Source organism: Mesocricetus auratus, unplaced genomic scaffold, assembly GCF_017639785.1.
Source record: "Mesocricetus auratus isolate SY011 unplaced genomic scaffold, BCM_Maur_2.0 Super-Scaffold_100015, whole genome shotgun sequence".
NCBI lineage: Eukaryota > Metazoa > Chordata > Mammalia > Rodentia > Cricetidae > Mesocricetus > Mesocricetus auratus.
The window spans coordinates 40,437,336-40,456,113 of NW_024429198.1; the positions used below are offsets into that span (position 1 = coordinate 40,437,336).

At 39.2% G+C, this 18,778-nt stretch overlaps 1 protein-coding gene across 3 annotated transcripts in view; it reads left to right on the top strand.

Annotated features, from left to right (window-relative positions):
* Rttn (rotatin) overlaps positions 1–18,778 on the top strand; it is a 125,987-nt gene that overhangs the window by 39,824 nt on the left and 67,385 nt on the right. For all 3 annotated transcript variants that reach the window (XM_005065388.4, XM_040757815.1, XM_040757817.1), the window contains 7 exons: positions 1,992–2,080; positions 3,997–4,114; positions 9,416–9,512; positions 10,272–10,340; positions 12,684–12,872; positions 13,389–13,628; positions 16,914–17,058. In XM_005065388.4, the coding sequence (XP_005065445.2) occupies positions 1,992–2,080; positions 3,997–4,114; positions 9,416–9,512; positions 10,272–10,340; positions 12,684–12,872; positions 13,389–13,628; positions 16,914–17,058 (947 nt within the window). The remainder of the gene's footprint in view (positions 1–1,991; positions 2,081–3,996; positions 4,115–9,415; positions 9,513–10,271; positions 10,341–12,683; positions 12,873–13,388; positions 13,629–16,913; positions 17,059–18,778) is intronic.

Here is an 18,778-nt window from a genome sequence, read left to right on the forward strand (position 1 = left end):
GCATAATCAGCATATTTATGTTTTTTTAAATCTTGATTGAGACATAATTCAGCTAAAATACCATCTTAAAGACCCCAGCAGGCACTTTACAAATAAAGGCATATCGTTGACCACAGGTATATGAAGACATGCCTCCCATTACTGATCATCATGGGAATATAAACCAAAACCACATTCTAGTTAGAATGTCTGCAATTAAAAAGAAAAAAACAAAGCAGGCAAACAGAAAACAAAAACCACCTGTTTGTAAGGATGAGCAAAAGGGCAGCTTGAGTGAGGGTAGTATAGCCATTATGAAAAACGGTATGCAAGCTGCTCAAAGACTTAAAATCTGGACTGCCATAAGACCTAGAAAGCTCATCATTGGGTGTATAACCAAAGGAAAAGAAATCACTATGCTGGACATATACTGCATGTGCCGGTTGGTTTTATGTCAGCTTGACACAAGCTAAAGTCATCCAAGAGGAGGGAACCTCAATTGAGAAAATGCCTCCATTCCGCACGACTGTAGGGCATTTTCACAATTAGTGACTGATATGTGAGGGCCCAGCCCGCTGTGGATGGTGCCACCTCTGGGCTGGAGGTCCTGGGTTCTATAAGAAAGCAGTCCCCCTCCATAGCTTCTGCATCAGCTTCTGCTTCCCAGGTCCTGCGGTTCCTGTCCTGACTTCATTGATCAAAAATGCTGGGGAAGTGTAAGCCAAATAAACCTTTTCCTTCCCCAACTTGTTTTTGTTTTATCACAGCAATAGTAACCTGAACTGGGACACTGCACTATGTTTTATGTATCCCAGTTTACAGTGCCTTTCCTGGTTTTAATAGCAGTAAAACAAACTGCAGAAGATGGGCTCTAAAAATGTGGATGTTGGGCATGATACCTGTAGTCATAAGTCTCAAAAGGCAGAGGCAGAATGATTTGAAGTCTGTGGTCATCCTGGAATTTATAGTGAGACCCTGCCTCAAAAAATGCAAAAGGGGACCTAGGTGTGGTGGTACATACTTGTCGTCCCAAGTCTTGGGAGGTAGAGGCAGGAGGATCAAGAGGTCAAGGTCGTCCTTGGCTGTAGGATGGGTTGAGGCCAGCCTTTCCTGCCTGGAGCCCTGCCTCTAGATGAATGAATGAAAGGAAGAATGAATGAATGAATGGAGAAATTTGGTTAAAAAATTGAACAACTTTTTAAGTATTACTTCAATATTACTAACATTTCAAAAGTAGAGTTTGAAAATACCATATACTGGTGTTATGCTGGAAATCCACTTTTTATAAAAAAAAAAAAGATACTTGTGTGTTTATTAATGAGAATAGAGGAGAAAATTTGTAAGATATTTGCCAGTACTTGTAACTAATTTATAAACTAGCATTTCTGACTCTGGTAATAAACATCTGTATGCATCTGTATTTGTATGTGTGCTTCTCTGTATAAAATCCTTAAGTCTTCTTAAAATTGTAATATTTAAATTATGCTTATTAAATGTTTTTTCAGAAATATATAGAACATTAAATTTTTTCCTTTTATATTTCCTAGTAATAACTTGAGGATGAAAATAATTCATTAATAAATGATGTTCATGTTCAGCCCATATCTACTTATTAGTTTATGGAGAATTCTAAATATTTTGAAGTTATCTATTTGGGAAAGAGAAGAAATGAAACAATATGGAGAAAAATTTGCCATGTAGAATTAAAATAATTCATTTGTGTTCTCAAAATTCTAGTTCTACTTAGAAGACAAAATATTTTTATGAATCTGTACACTGTGAAACATTTAAGTTACAAACAGTTCTTACATCTAGTCCCATGATGGAATATGAAATATAAAATAACCTTTAGAAACTAACAAACATGCAAACTATTTTAGATACTAATTTCAGTCCTAAGTATACCATATTTTTATTAGTTTGAAAGTTGAGTGCATAACTGTTCCATATATTTCAAAATGTTTTTAAAGCCACAGAACACTTGTTTAACTTTAATATTGTTTTATCTGTAGATATTAAAATGCATGCAGTGGTGAAAAAGTTATGCTTAATTGAGAAGATAATCTGGTACTTAAACGAATGTGTGGGTCAAGATGGCAAGGTAAGACTATAAAGTTTACACTTCTTTTTATAGGTTGGCTATTTTTAAAGAAATGGTATATTTGCATGTCTTTTTTTTGTGTGTGTGTGTGTGTGTGTGTGTATGGTGTATGCTTATGTGCATGGAAGTTCACTTGCCTGTGCATGGGTGGTTGGAAGCTAGAAGTTGAAGTTGGGTACCTTCCTGTATAACTCTCTGTATTATTATTATTATTATTATTGTTGTTGTTGTTGTTGTTACTTGTGTTTTTCGAGACAGGGTTTCTCTGTGTAGCTTTGGAGCCTATCCTGGCACTCTGTAGACCAGGCTGGCTTTGACCTCACAGAGATTCGCTGCCTCCTGAGTGCTGGGATTAAAGGCGTGTGCCACCACCGTCCGACAAGTCTCCATATCATTATTTGTTAATTTTGATTTCTTTATTAAAAAATATTACATCCTCAGTGTCCTCTCCTCCCAGTCCCCCACCGCATTCACTCCTCCTCCATTTCCTTTTAGAAAATGCAGGCCTCCTGGGGATACCAACAAACATGGCATGTCAAGGTCCAATAAGACTAGGCACCTCCCTTCATATTTAGGCTGGGCAGGGCAACCCCGTAGGAGGAAAAGGGTCCCTAAAGCAGGCAAACGAGTCAAAGACAGCCAGTCCCCCCCCCCTTCCCACTGTCTTACAAGAAGCTACAAAACCGTAACATAGAAACAGAGGGTCTAGGTCACACCCATGCAGGCTCCCTGATTGTTGGTTAGGAGATTGTCAGTCTCTGTAAGCCCCTTTGAGCCCCCAGGGTAGTTGATTGTGTGGGTTTTCTTGTGGTGTCCCTGACCCCTCTGTTTCCTACAATCCTTCCCCTCTTCCATAGGATTCCTAAGATCTGCCTAAAGTTTGACTGTGGGTCTCTGCATCTGTTTCTATCAGTTGCTGAATGAAGCCTATCCAATGACATATATGCAGACTATCATTAGGAATCATTTCATTGTCTTTTTTTTTTTTTTTTTGCCAGTGGTATTTTGTGCTATCCTGTATCTTTGGATCATCTAGTCCCTGGTTCTTCAGGCAGGGTGAAGGCTGGGTTCCCTTTCTAGGCATGGGTCTCAAGCTGAACAAGTCATGGGTTCGCTATTTCCACAATGTATGGGCTACCTTTACCCTAGCACCTTGTGTATTATCGTGAAGGTAGTGTAGCTAAGTCACTGTTTTGGCTAGGCAGGCTGGCCAGTGAGTTCCTAGGACCCTTGTGTCTCCTCCCCCCCAAGGTCTGGGTCACCACACCCAGGTTCTACCTGGGTGCTAAGGATCAAACCCAGGTCCTCCTGCTTGTAAAGCAAGTACCTTTCCCACTGTACCATGTTTCCATCCTGATAGTTTGATTTATTAGTTTGAACTGAAGTTAGCTGAATTTGGATGAGTACTTGGATTTTAAGTCTCAGAAGGGTGATGCACCCATCTTTTATTTTTTTTATTTCTAAAAGGGGTCCCTAAAGGAAAACTAAGCTTAAAAATTTTGTGAGCTTTCTAAAGAGAAGTGTGTTCAATGCTGCTTTTATTTTTAAATACTTTTTAATTAAAGAATTATTATTATTAATATTATTATATTGTATATGTCTGTGCATCATGTGTATGCCCAATGCCTACATGTAGAGGCCAGAAGAGGGTATTGGATTCCTTAGAAGTGGAGTTACAGACCATTGTGAGCCACCATGTGGTCACAGGGAATTGAACTTGGGTCCTTTGGAAGAGCAACCAGTGCTCCTTAACTGCTAAGCCATCTCTCCAGCCCAGTACTTAAAGTAATTCTTAATGTAATTTTAAAAGCACAATAACTGGCATCTTTTCATTTTAGTTTCATGTAATTTAACGACAAAGCCCTAAAACTTGGAATAAGATGTGTGGTATGTCTCATCTCATTTCCTGTTGGCAGGTTGTAGAATGCTTGGTTCAGCCGTGCCTCACGCTCCTGAGGAAGGTTTTATATGCTGACCCAGTTATCCGCGTTTCCTTGTCACAGCAGTCTTCTCTCTTGACCCTGCTATTCAGAGGTGAGGAAATAAGTTCCCAAAGGACACCAGCTCAAGATTTAAGTGCTCATCCTTTGACTGTAGTAACATTTGCTGTCTATTGTAGTAAGAGAGTGAAGTTCTTTACTGACTGTCTACTGAAAAAGTCATCGTGAAAAGCACTCAGTGCTTTGTGGAAGTGTCTCTTACGCTGTTGCTGCCTGTGTAGGCAGCAGCTCTCTGCCCCTGCTGGTTAATGCAGTGCTTCTGTGGTAATAGTTGTCTTTGAGGGTTAAGGCTAGCTGCTTTCTCTTCCTTTTCTTCAGTATCTGTGCCCTACTTCTGGCGTCACTTGTACCTTTGCTTGGCATTTGCTTATGAGATTAGACTGGGGAAGAGAGTGTAGACACAGATAAATCAACTGAGTGACTTACTCTGAGCATATGTGTATGCATGGAAGTTTTAGAAACGTTTAAAAATGTGCACTTAAAAAAGAAATCCAGGTTATTTTGATTTTGTTTTAACTATACCTGGAAAGAAAAATATCATGGGTTTTGTCTTTTTTCTTCTAATCATTTGCTTTTAATGTAGACCTGGGAATTTTCTTATTTGGCAGGGTTCTCTAGAGGAACATTACATAGAATGAGTGTGTATTATGAAAAGGGATTTATTACGTTGCCTTACATGGTGGCCATGTGCACACCAGAGAGGCTAAGAACCTGGGAGCTGCTCAGTCCTGCTCTGCTGAGAAGGCCTGGGAGGTTCCTGGAGAGTCACAGGTCTTTAGTCCCTGTTGGAAGGTAGAAGAAATGTGGTCCTGGTATCATGGGGTATGGCAGCAGCAGCAGGATGGACCTAGTCTGGGCAAAAACTGAAGGCAGGCAAATAGAACACTTGTCCCCTTAGATCCTGTTTGGGTTGCCTCCTGTTTCAGTCAAGAGGTTGTCCCTTGTCCAGTTCCAGTCAGTTTCTCAGTCACAGCTAACCATCATAGTGTTCCACAGCACTTGGTTTCCTACAACTTTGCCTCACTGCTTTTAACTATTCCAAAGAGGCGTTTTGATCAAACATCTCCATGTTTTGTGACCTGTTAGACACTGGTAAGATAGATGATTTATATTAAAATACATAGTATTATAAAATAATTTTATTTTGGCATTTCGACTTGATAATAATCTGCTTACAAAGTGGGAAGGGCACAGTTTATTTAAAAAAACATTTGTTAAAGCTCAAACCATGTAAAAAGACTCATTTTTAAGGTCAAAAAATTTTAAGTGGAGTGTGAAATTTTTTGCAGATATCTATGTAATTATCACCTAAAAGAATTGCAAGTATACATTTCTGATTTTGTTTCTTTCCTTTTAAAACATTTATTCTTTCTCTCATTTGTTCTTTCTTTTTAAATTAATTTTTTGAGATAGGGTATTGCTGTGTAGCCCTTTCTGGCTAGAACTTGATGTGTGGACCAAGTTGGTCTTGAACTTAGAGTGATCAGCTTAGTCTCTGCCTTCTGAGTGTGGCATTACAGATGTGTTCACTGTGTCTAGCTGCCAGTTTTCTCTATTCATGGTGATAATTATGTTATTAATTTCATTTAATCTCCCATTTGCCCATATTCATTTAAATTACTCAAATGTCACGTTTATGAGTACCCCGCAGATAGTAAAACACTTTACATGAGTGGGATGATGTTTGGAATCAAGCTCAGGTCATGTGTGTGCTAGACAGGTGCTGTACCACTGAGCCACACTCCCAGCTTGCAACAGTGCTTTCCATGGCAACATAAGCTGTTTCCTATTGGTAGTTTTGGCAATTGTTTTCTTCTTTCATACATATACAGGGAAAATGTCAGTTTTGTTTTTTGAGACAGGGTTTCTCTGTATTGTTTTGGAGGCTGTCCTGGAACTCGCTCTGTAACCAGACTGGCCGCGAACTCACAGAGATCCACCTGCTACTGCCTCCCGAGTGCTGGGATTAAAGGCAAGGAAAGTCGGTTTTTAGTCAGCTCCTCTGCCACTGGAATTCATTGCTCTTGAACACCTAAGGAGCACATACTGTGTTCTGGGTGCAGTGGTAGGCCCTTTTGTTAGAGTTATGAGCATAGCAAATGGACTGTCAGGGAGTCAGAGACTTTGGCAAATAATTATAAATGATGCAGGGTCTTAGCCAACCATGGAGGACCGAGCTAGGTCCTTGGAAGGGTAAGTGCATTCACCTGTTCCCCAGCTTCCCAGGATCCTGGAGACAATCAGATGCAGGAGTCTAATCAAGCAGGAACTCCACAGCAAGCATCTTTTAAAGCAAAAACCAGCAGGGTGGGAAAACAGCCAGCCATGTACGTGAGGGGTCATCAGTTGGATCTCTTGAGTCTTTGTTCTGATTAGTCTGCCAGCCTATTGAAAAGGCAAGGTTCAAAGACACAAATTAATGTTATTGTTATAAAAGGGCCCAACAGGGTGGAGATCAGGGTTGTCAATGTCAGTGAGCTAGGGGCCTTCTGTTGGCTGGACTGTTCTTCTGATGATAAAAAGTAACCCTTGGTCTTGTCCCTTTTATATAGTTGGAGACCGCACATCATCCCAATCTCCCAATGGGGAATCCTCTTTCCCTCTTCAGTAAGGGTAATCTTAAAGGGGTTACACTGATAATATTGTACATTTCCCATATAGAGGATTCTGGGCAAGCTTAATGGGCCCACCCTGCCTTATCCAGGAGCCCGTACCCGTTTTCTCACACCCCTATTGTGCACAGTAGAAGGTGTATGCCCCACCACATTTGAATATGTCCGCTGCTGTCAGTGTCCCATAAGGCTGCCCTATTGGGAACATGTGAGCAGCCCGGGGATTGAGTTTCCAATATGTGGGGCAGGTGGCACTTCTGCAACCCTCCACATTCACTGTCCTTGATGAAGAGGAGCCCAGTCTCCCACTTCCTAAGATTCTCGGGCCAGGTCACAGCGGTCAAAGAAGAGCATGGCCCAGCAGGTCTGGGGGACTTCTTCATTTGTTGTGCTGTTGCTGTTGAGGACATCTCCATTGGCGGCATTGATCACCATCCATGTCACCTTTTGGGGATGAAGAGGGTTCTGGGTCCTCACTGGAGCAGTCAGCATCAGCAGTGGGAGCGTTACAGCAGTCAGGAAGTGGACGACATCTGTAATTTTTAAAGAACATAAGAACTTCTCAAGGGTCTGGTGCCCTTGGACATGGTTAGGTATCATTGTATTGGCCCTCTTATTTCAGGAGATGAGCCTTGGCCACCATTGTTGCTTCCTGTCCTTGTTGGTCAACCTGTTCTTGATCATCCTCCTGCATTGTAGGAACAGACAGGAATTTTAGGTTTCTGACTAGAGGCCAGATGGGCGCTTCCTCCCTTATGGGGAAGACACATCCAAATCCTCTTCCAGTTGTAATTAACAGATCTGGGCCCCTCCATTGGGATGCTAAAGGGTCTTCCCATTTGACCTTAACTTGGGGTTTGGGGTTTAGGTGGCCCCAATGTTTTGGAACTTAGATTTGGTTGTTCCCTTAGAACAATTTAAAATACTAATAGTAAATGATGCCATTCCTAGTTGTAGATGGGGACTGATTCCCCCTTCTTGTTTTAAAAGTTGTTCTTTAATACATTGATTGTTTCTGCAATTGCTTATCCCTGAGGGTTGTAAGGGATTCCTGTAATTACTGGCAAAGCAAGAGCCATTATCAGTCTTAGCCTGTGTGGGTAATCCTAGGATTGTGAAACATTGGAGGAAGTGGGCTTGAGCATGTTTGGTCTTTTCCCCTGTGTGTGCTGTGGCCCAACAGGCCCCGGAATAAGTGTCTATTGAGACAAACACATACTTCTGTTTGCCAAAAGCTGGAAAATGAGTGACATTGGTTTGCCAGAGGGTATTGTGCCATAGGTCTCTAGGGTTAACTCCTGGTGCCTGTAGAGGGGGTTCTCTTAGATATGGTTGACATGATTTGCATGATTTTAGTTCTTTTATAGGAATCATTGGGAATCTATTATATAATCCCCTCCAACTGACATGGATTTTATCAAGCAATTGGGTGGCTTCCTGTAGGGTTAGTGACTCTGGGACTGTTGCCAGTCTATCCACCCATTCATTGCCCTTAGTCAGGAACCCTGAGAGGGAGGAAGAAGGGATGGGGTTAGAGGAATGAAAACTAAGGAAGTATGAAAATCCTTTTGAAACCTCTCTACTTTGTAAGCTATTTAAAAAATAACACGAAGGTAGATTCTATTATATTTGAAAACTGGAATAAGCTTAACATTTTATGGGAATAAAACTTAAGGTAAGGATCTTAATCTGTCTTAACCCCATACCATAGCCAGCTGTGCTCTAGAAATTCCTTATGTATTTAAATACTCCAAACCATTCTGAATCATTCTGTTTCTGCTGAGTGGATGTCTGTTTAACATTTGTTCATTTTTTTCTTTTTTTGGTTTTTACGAGACAGGGTTTCTCTGTATTGTTTTGGAGGCTGTCGGTCCAGCCTGGCCTTGAACTCACAGAGATCCGCCTGCCTCTGCCTCCCAGATTAAAGGCGTGCACCACCACTGCCCGGCAACATTTGTTCATTTTTATATGACTCATATTTCTTTTTAGATTGTAGTTATAGTCATACTAATTATATATTTATCTTTTCTTTCCTTCTTTCATTCTTTTCTTTCTTTTTTTAGAGACAGAATTTCTCTTTATGAAAGCTGTCTGTCCTGGAACTCTGTAGACCAGGCTGGCCTCAAACTCATAGACATCTGCCTGCCTCTGCCTCCTGAGTGCTGAGATCAAAGGTCTGTGACAGTACCACCCAGCTTATGTTTTCTTACAATTAGGAACACTATTTTTAAAATACAGATTTCTTGTTTGTGCTTCTATAAATTTGAAGATTCTGTATTGTTATTATTCCTGTGTGATTGTACAACTACTATTCCAGTTTTTAAACAGTGAAAACTGTGCCATTGGAAATGTTACAGAAGTAGATGAAGCTTTTTTATGTTAAAGGACTTGACTAGGCCTCTGCATTACTATGTGATGGAACTAGTGTTAGTGGTGGAGCTAGTCTGCACATGTGGCTCTCGGACCAGTAGTGTCTGCATTTTCTGGGAACTTGTTAGAGATAAACATTCCATATACAGACTGAGAAACTGTTTTACATGTCCCCTGGTAATTCTCATACATTGTTAGCTTGAGCAACACTAAAGCACCTTTTAGTGATGTCAGTTTTTCTGGGTTAGTGATGTATTTCTCTTTGTTCCAAGTTAAGACATTTTTAAAGCTGAAGTTCATTCTTTCTAGAAGTAAAAATTATTTATTTAGTTGCATTGCTTTTTACTCCTCAGTTTCCTTGATATTTCATGAAGACTGTTCTGTGGTGACTGAAGTTGGGGCATTGTTTTGTCTTCTATTGTTTGATGAGGTGTCAAGAATGGATATGTGGTGAGATACAAGGACTTTTATTTGTTTGATTTTACCCTTAGCTGTCTAAGGTCTGATGCACTCCCACTACAGTGCATTGCATCCTTTTGACTTAAAGGCTTTCCATGCTGTACACATATGCTATGCTTTTTGGTTTGAATAATTGGTATTTAAAACCCCATGGGTTCAAAAAATCACCCTGAATTATATTTCTGAGCATAACTAAGTATAAAATTAAAAAATTATAATGATTTCTGTCTTGGATGTGTTTTTAGTACGTTTCCAGCTTTGTAAACTTTAAAAATATTATTTAAAAAATAGAAAAGAAGTAGAATAACATGACCTTAAGAAACGTTAGTGGTCTGGGTGTGGTGGTGCATGCCTTTAATCCCAACATGGGAAGCAAAGGCAGACAAATCTCTGTGAGTCCAAGTCCAGCCTGATCTACAAAGCAAATTCCAGGACAGCTAGGGCTGTTACACAGAGAAAAGCTGTCTCAAAAACCCAAAATTCCCACCCTCACCTTCAAAAAAAGCATCAGTGGGAGGGACCACAGAGTTTACTTGGTAGCATATCCATTCTGTTATATGAGTCCTTATTATATGAAATTACAAAGCCAAAATTTAATTTACTGTCAACTCAGGTGGTGGCAAACTCTTACCTATACTGAATGTTAGTTAGACTCATTATTCTTTCAAATGCAGTGTGCAAGATGGATGGCTTGTACTGAACAGAACTTTGGCCTACTCAGTTTTCTTTTTGACCCCGCTTCCCCCATAGGTCTGTTGATCCTTCTAATAAACCCTCTTTGCCATCAGTCTTCAGTTTGCCAGTTTCAGTCTTTAGAAGGTAAGGGATTTGTCTTACGTTCATGAATGATAAACTGTTGTTACACAAAGGCGAAGCTGCTGTCTGTAATTTTTCTTCTGATTTTCATTTAGTTTTTCAGTCACTTGATTTGTAGTACTTTCATATTGTCTCCAGTGTGGTTCTTTGGAGGGTCACTAAGTACAGGTCGCTGTCATCATGATGCCTTTTATTTCAGTCTCCTGCAAACTTACAGGAAAGCTGAAAGTAGTACAGTTCATGTCTGTGTTCCCTTCAGCTCTGAGTCATTATTGCTAGCGTTGTTAGCAATTGCTCGCACATATAATCTGTTTTCAACCATTTGAAAATAAGCCTTACAAATAATTTTTCACTTTTTAAAAATGCAGGGTACAATCATGATCATGTGCTGAATTTGATTTGTGTTTTTTTAAATTTAAATTAGAAACAAGCTTGCTTGACATGTCAATCCCAGCTTCCTCACCCTCCCCTCCTCCCCTGTCCTCCCCCAATTTCCCCAACCTCCCACCCCATGCCCCCTCCACTCCCCAGGGATGGTGAGGCCCTCCGTGGCGAATCTTCAAAGTCATATCATCCAGGCCAGGGCCTAGGGCCTCCCCCATGTGTCCAGGCTGAGAGAGCATCCCTCCATGTGGAATGGGTTCCCAAAGTCCATTTGCATGCCAGGGCTAAATACTGGTCTATTATCCAAGGCCCCATAGATTGATTGCCAAGGCCTCCTCACTGACAATCAGCTCAGGGGTTCTGGATCAGTTCCTTACTGGCCTCTTAGTCACCAGTCTGGGGCCCATGAGCTCCCTCTTGTTCAGGTCAGCTGCCTCTGTCCGTTTCACCAGCCAGTTCTTGACTCCTTTGCTCATCACTCCTCCCTCTCTGCACCTGAGTTCCAGGAGTTCAGGACAGTGTTTAGCTGTGGGTATCTGCCTCTGCTTGCATCAGCTACTGGATGAAGGCTCTAGGATGGCATATAAGATAGTCATCAATCTCATTACTGGGGAAAGGCATTTAATGTAGCCTCTCCACTATTGCTTAGATTGCCAGTTGGTGTCATCCTTGTAGATCTCTGAAAATCTCCCTAGTGCTAGATCTCTCCTCAAGCCTATAGTGGCTCCCTCTATTATGGTATCTCTCATCCTGCTCTCCTCTATTCTTCCCCTGACTCAACCTTCCTGCTTACCTATGTCCTCCTCTTCCCTCTTCTCCCCTTCTCTTTCTCCCAGCTTCCTCTCCCCTCCCCTCCCCCTATGTTCCCAATCCCCTCAGGAGATCCCATCCCATTCCCCTTCTCCAGGTACCATGGCTATCTCTCTTAGGGTCCTCCCTGTTTCCCAGACTCTGGTGGTGGGATTGTAGGCTCCCCTGCTCCATGTCTAAAATCCATATATGAGAGAGTACATACCCTCTTTGTCTTTTTGTGACTGGGTTACCACACTCAGGATGGTTTCTTCTAGTGCCATCCATTTGCCTGTGAATTTGTGTATATTTAGAACTTGAAAACATGCAATTCATTCTTCTTTTTGTATGATACATATGAAATTTATGTATAACCCTTGTATTTTTTCCTCAATAAACATACCCGTGCAAATACTATGAAGGATGTAGTTGTTGCTTGTAGTCCAGAAGCCCCTTCCATTCTTCTTTGTTATGTGTTACTACTCCAAAATGTAATGCCGTGCTAATTTCTATAACCATAGCCTGTTTTTGCTGGCTTTTAAAGATTATCAATGTAGTACATCCTCACATTTGGCTTTTGTTATTCAACTTGGAGGGACTTGTATATGTTATTTCATAAAGTAATATTTTATGGTTTTCTTCATTTAACCATATTAAGTCTAAGTTTAATATTTTTCATATTTCTTCTTGATACTTGAATTCACTTGTATGTTTTGCATGGGTTTGAAAGCTTTTGCTAGTGCTTATTTAAAACTTTAATTAATGTAAGATAAGTTTGGAGACAATTCTGTAGCTCCCCAGAGAGCGTGATTTGTCTGTGTGTATAGTGGGTGTCATAGCAACACCCACGTAAATGCAGAAATGGTGGTTTCAAATAGTGTTTGTCACAAAGTCACCTTTAAAGCTTAATTTGCTATAGTCATTGTTCCTTACTTCAAGGAGCACTGGCTATTTCTGCAACAATCCTGATATGCCATTCATCAAGAAAGAGTAATGAAGAATTTTTGAATATGAAGGAGAGTGAAAGAATAATTAAAATACTATGTAAAATGTGATAAATTTAACATGGTTAGGAAGGATGGGAGTCACAAAATTAGCTCTCACTTCTGGTTCATTATTTGAGTCCTATTTATGAAATTAAAGTTTGTAATTATTTAAATTCTTTTTCTTTAGGTATCATCTACCAGTTTATGTGATTGGCCACCATGCTGTGAGTCCTTACTCAATAGTTTTGCCATTATCTGCTGAGTGTTTGGCCTTGAAGCCTGTGTCAGATATGCTGAGAATAGCTTGGAACCTGGCGTGGTATCATGGAAGTGATAATCTATTGAAACAAATGACCTCTGCAGCCAAAATTCAAGAGTAAGTAGTTACATTAAGATAATTACATGGGATTATTTAGGCTTCAATTTTTCTGCAGATTAAAAGCTTTTTTTTTTACTTGATATTATCAACTGATTCTAACTTAAGATTGTTTTCACTTTGTATTAGATCTATACTTATTAGAAATTGGGTAAAGCTAGAAAGGATTGTATTCTATCCTGTCTTAGAAACTATGTAGTGTTTATTCAGTTAATAGTTGTAGTTAAAGATGCTGTGACATTAGAGTAAATCTCAATAAGTGTACCTGAGACTGTTCCTGCTTCTAGATGTCCTATATTAGAGTGTCATTCATAAGGAGGAAAATGTCCTTATCCATAGTTAGAATGTTTTGTAAAACTATGTTGCTGTTGGAATTATATGTTAGTTTTCTTTTAATTATAAGGTGACCTTTAAGGGAAAGCAAATGTAGACAAAAAGAATTTTTGAGAGAGGCTCATGGTAGAAATAAGCCTGGCTTACATTGTTCCTTTTTTAATGTCTTTCTTTTATGCTTAGATTTTCAGGTACACTGCAGCTGTCCACCGAAGATATCCTTACACTGAAGATCACATACACAGCTAGTGGGCTTCAAGACTGCCTTTACTCCATTGTTCATGCTGGAGGCCACAGGGACGTGAGGGCTGCTATCACCAGGATGAGTTTTTATCTTTTGAACGACAAACTGTCTTTGAAGGATGACATTGGTCCATGTGGGGTTACCTTAAAATCCTTGGCTTGGCACACAGTGCTAAACAGGTTAGTGTAAGTTTAAGGTTTGAGAGACCTAACTTGAATCATGTCTAGGATCCTTTTCAAACCTTTGAAGAGAAGAGTATGTATTTGTACAGTTGTCATCATGCAAGAAATGCTTTTTGTAGAAAGAAAAACTCCAGGATAGTTTGTATTCTGTGACAAATAATAACAGAAGAGAAAAATTTGACCTCAGTTCTGACATTCCTGAAGGGATTATTTATAAACTTAAAACAGTTTTATTTATTAACCTAGCCTAGAAAATTTTAATCCTCAAAAGTAAATAATCATGATACCATGTGGATGAACCATACTGAATGTTTATTATTCCTGTCCATTTTTTAAATGAATTGAGACATTAGTAGATTAATAAATAGGTTTGTTATACCTGCAACTGGCTGTTTTGTTTGGCTTACATTTTTTTCTCAAGTAAATGATTTGATTTTTCTTCTTGATCAAATTTCATAAAGTTAATGGCCATGTGGCTGTCTTTTGATAGCTACTGGAAAGATTCTAGCTTGTAAATTCCAAATGGTGAACTGGTAACAGTTGCATTTGCAATAGGACTGAGAAAAAGCCCTCCCTGCAAGCAGGTTTTCACTGTATTGTGCACATGAGTAGTGTAAATGTCTAACTTTCTGAGTAGACGCAACACGTAATTTTCAAAATGATAGGTCATATGAGTTTGTAAATTTGAACGCCTCTAGTTCATTAAGGATTATAATAATAATATGCCTCTCCAGTGGTGTGCCAAATCAGCTAGTGAGATAGCTTTGTTCAAGAGCTGGTGGCTTGGCTTATGGTATTTTCAAATTAGGTATATGAAAAAATTATTATATGAAGCATACTTTCCTATACTATTAACATGAATAAATTATATGAAAAGTAAAAGTAACAAACATGAAAAATGTCAGTTTTTCTCACAGCTGGATCAAAAATGTCACTTTTTAATTGCTTTGCATTTTACTGTTGTCTGTGCTCTTGTGGTTATTTGTAATAGAGCTTTTATGGAAGCATTGTTGTATAATGTGCTACTGGTATAACATTTCACAGCCCCCTAGGACACTGTAGCTTGAAATAGGCCATGGTGGGAATAGTATACTAGGGTAATTGGCAAACACAGCAAATTAGTACTCTTTTATCAGACTACACTTTTTACGTATGCCATCTAAAACATGTACAAACTTTGCAGTTTCAGTAAATTTGATATATTCCATGTGTCAAAAAGTTAAATGGCAAAAGCCATTAATATATATTGACTTCATTGTCGACACTCGATTTTCTCTTGTGCATTAAAACTGTAATTGAATGCTATACCACACTAAAGTAGAGGCTCTCCAGTGTACCAATAGAAGCCTCCAGGCTAGTTCAAACTGTACTGTAGCAGTGACTATAAGTGAGTGCCATATTTTTATGATATTTTTCCCATACATGGACAGTGTAGTGTGTGTAGGTTCCATAGCTATGAATCTGCTATATCCATGCATTCAACCAGCTGTGGATTGAAATACTAAAAAAAAAAGACTGGCTGATCAGATGGTTTAATGGCTAAATGAATTGCTGCCCTTGCAAAGGACTGGAGCTCATTTTTCCAGCACCCACACTGGGTGGCTCAAAATTGTGTATGATTGCAGTTTATGGTGATTCCATTTCCTTATCAGTCTTACTGGGCACCTGCACACACATGGTGCACATACACTACATAATAAATTAACAATCCACCCCAAAAGAAGTATCTGTGATGAAAAGATGTTTTTCTATGTTGCTGTTTCCTAAACAACACAGTATAACAGCTGTATATATGGTATTTACATTGTGTTGGGTAGCCAAAGTAACGTGGAGGTAATTTACTGCTCATGGGGGGATTTGCATAGGTTGTATGCAAATAAAATGCTGTGCTACAGAAGGGATTGAGCAATTCCGGGTTTTGGTGTTAAGAGCCTAATTAATGCAGATTGGGGAGTGCCAGAGCCCACAGAGATGATTTTGCCTTGTCATGTACCCAGCGAGTCCCAGTCTGTTGACAGCCTTGTACCTCCAGCGTGAGGACCTTTTAAAAAGTGACTGCTCCATTTTTGGACTTTGAACCTAAGCTCTTGTTTTGAACTCTTTCTTTGTAATTATACCCACTAGTATGTCCTTAAAACTTACTCAGAATTAATCCTAACTGAATTTGCCTGTGACATCTCTCCAGTTATTTAAATATAATTTCTTCTCATTTTCTCCCAATGTTCTTTAGACTTCTTCATTTGTTCTTGTCACCGTGCTGTATTGACTTTTAAAAGGGAAGTAGTAATGTGGATGGAGTAGACAAAGAAAAAAGAATATTATCTTTTCTTTTTTCCCTAGTGATTTAGCAAACATTGGTTTACCTACTAGGTACTTGGCCCTTCCTTCTAGTTAATTTAATAGTAAGCAAAACAAATATGTCCTCTGCTGTCACAGAACTCGTGTGAAGGCAGCAAATAGTGTTACTCCATCAACATATGGAGAAAGCTCCTTTGGGTGTTTTTAAATACACTATCATCAATATTGCTGAATCTCATTTGTCCTCCTGATTGCCTTTTAAAAAATGATTTTCTAAGCTTTACCTTTTTTCTTACCCTACAGAAATTTTCTTGTTTTATCAACCTTCTTGCTGTCTTACACCAGTGTTTGTTTAGAAGAGAAAGTTGGTTTGGCTTTTGTTATACTGACCTTAAAAAGACTCTCTTCCTGAACCTCCTTTCAGCATATTGCAAAATTCTAGTAACTTCTTTGCAAGATTTTGTGTATGTGTATGTGTGGGTGTGTATGTGTTCCCTTCTTCATTTTGACACCCTGATTTTCCCAATTGGTCAGACTTGGTTTGAAATCGTAATTCTTATCAGTGAAGCCTGACAATGCCAATTGAAAATGCACAAGAAGAGGGAGTGTTTCCCTCCATGGCATGCCCTTTGGCACTTTTTCTGAAGCTTCTATCTTAGTTTTGGCAGTGCTGGATGGACCTAGTCATGCATGGGAGGCAGGTGTTTTACCCCTGAGTCTCAGCCTCAGTTGAGTTTGCATTTTTCTCTTAGAGACTTAACTTTCACTTCACTTTCTTTCATCACTAAGTTTGTCATATGTTTTCTGTACTATGATTGAGGTTTTGGGAGACAAATGGCTTCACTTCATCTGGATATTTCCCAGTACTCTAGATAATTATCTTAGAGAATATGTGCTTGTGCTGACTGAACATACTTGATAAACACTGGTGACGTGTGCATTTTGAAGAGGTAGAAATCATTACTGTCCTTTTCTAACATACAGGTTTTTACAAGTACTTCCTGCTTGCACTGAAGATGAGAAACTGCTAATAGATATCATACATTTTTTAAATAAGTTAATAAAGGAACAAAGAAAGAATCCATCAACAGGACTTTTACATTGGATCCTAGAATTACTTCTTAGGCATGTAAGTATGTTCAAAGAATTTAAATTTTTGGTTCGGGAAGGAATTTACTGGAAAAAAAACACTTATATTGGAAAGGATAATGTTTTCTATAACATGTGCTTAGCGAAATAATTCTTACCTTGTGAATACTCATTGCAGTGTGGCCTTTCTAATGTGACTGACTTTTTTTCTTAATGGACATTCCACAGAATGAGTGGGACTTTGTATCTTGCTATTTAATAAATCCAGTTCTGCTTGTGAACTTTTTGCTATATTTAATGTTACTGAATTTTAAAAAGTTTTTATGTCATTTTGGGAATTTCATACGATATATATTCCCTCCCCTTACCACTTCCAGATCTTCCCCTACCTCCCTACGCACCCAACTTTGTATTCTTTTTTTATTTAAAAGACACTAAACCCAAATAAACAACAAATAGAAAACACGCACCTACACACCCAAAGCAAACCAAAAAAAATTTACATGAAGCCTATTTATGATGGCCACCACCATTCCTAAGCATGGCAGTTGCCCGGGAGTAAGGTCGATATACCCAGTGTCTTTCCATTGAAAGAAAACTAATTTCTCTTCTCCTATCAGCTAACAATTGCAAATAGCTTCTGGATAAGGGTGGGGCTGTGTGCCTACTTCTCCTTCTGATGCTGGGAGTTTTGCCTGTCTTGAACTGGTACAGGTCTTGGTATATGCTGTTGCAGTCCTTTTGGGATCGTATGCGCATCAATCCTGTTGTGTAGAAAGCACTGTTGCCTTGAAGTCTCCCACCACTTCTGGCTTTTACAACTTTCTTTCTTCTCTTCTACACAGATTCCTGATCCTTGATACAACATCCCACTTGGAGTTGTGTGCTCCAGACTCTCTTAACTTTCTGTTCATTTTCCAGTTGTGGGTCTGTATGTTCGTTACCATCTACTGCAAGAAGCCTCTCTGATGAGGCCTGAGAGATGCACTGATCTCTGGATGTAGCAGTATGTCATTAGCAGTCATTTTATCGCTTTGTGCATTTAGCAAGATAGTAGTGGTAGGTTTCCCATAGGGCCTATGACCAGTCTAGTGTCATGTATGGATTCCATTGCAGGACTTTAGTCTTGCTGGTTCTGCTCCATAATTGGCTGATTACCTTCCATTCTTCTCATTTCACTCATTCATAAAGGAAGTTTTCATAAATTAGGGAGACCAGTCCTTGATGTGTGGTGTGAATATCATATTTTTGTTATTATTTATCATTTATTATTTGACAAATATAAATGCTTCATCTGGCCAAAGAATGCTAATAGGAAGTGAAAGACAAACCCATTAATTTTCAGGGGGTGGACTAGGAACTTTGCTTATTTGAAATTTTTGCCTTGGGTTTTACCACCACTTTAGTTATTATAAGGAGCATACTGATGGAGAATTCTTTGAGAATATTGCCTTACTCTTCTGTATCTTAGTATACTGCTATTTTGTTTATAGAGGACTAGCTAATAACCAATTCAGATTCTTATCACAATGATTTTTTAAGTGAAGATTCATAATAAAAGTGGGGCTGTAATTTTTTCTTTCTTTGGGGAGACTTCTTGGAACTACTTGTCATTGACTTTTCTGTAGCATGCCCTGGCGCCGTAGTTCACTGAAGTCATTGCACAGTTTTCAGGCGCTGATGGGTGTAAAGTTAGGGGTACATGACAAGTGTGGTACACAAGGAAAGTAAGCCATCACTGTACAAATGTTTAACTTTTT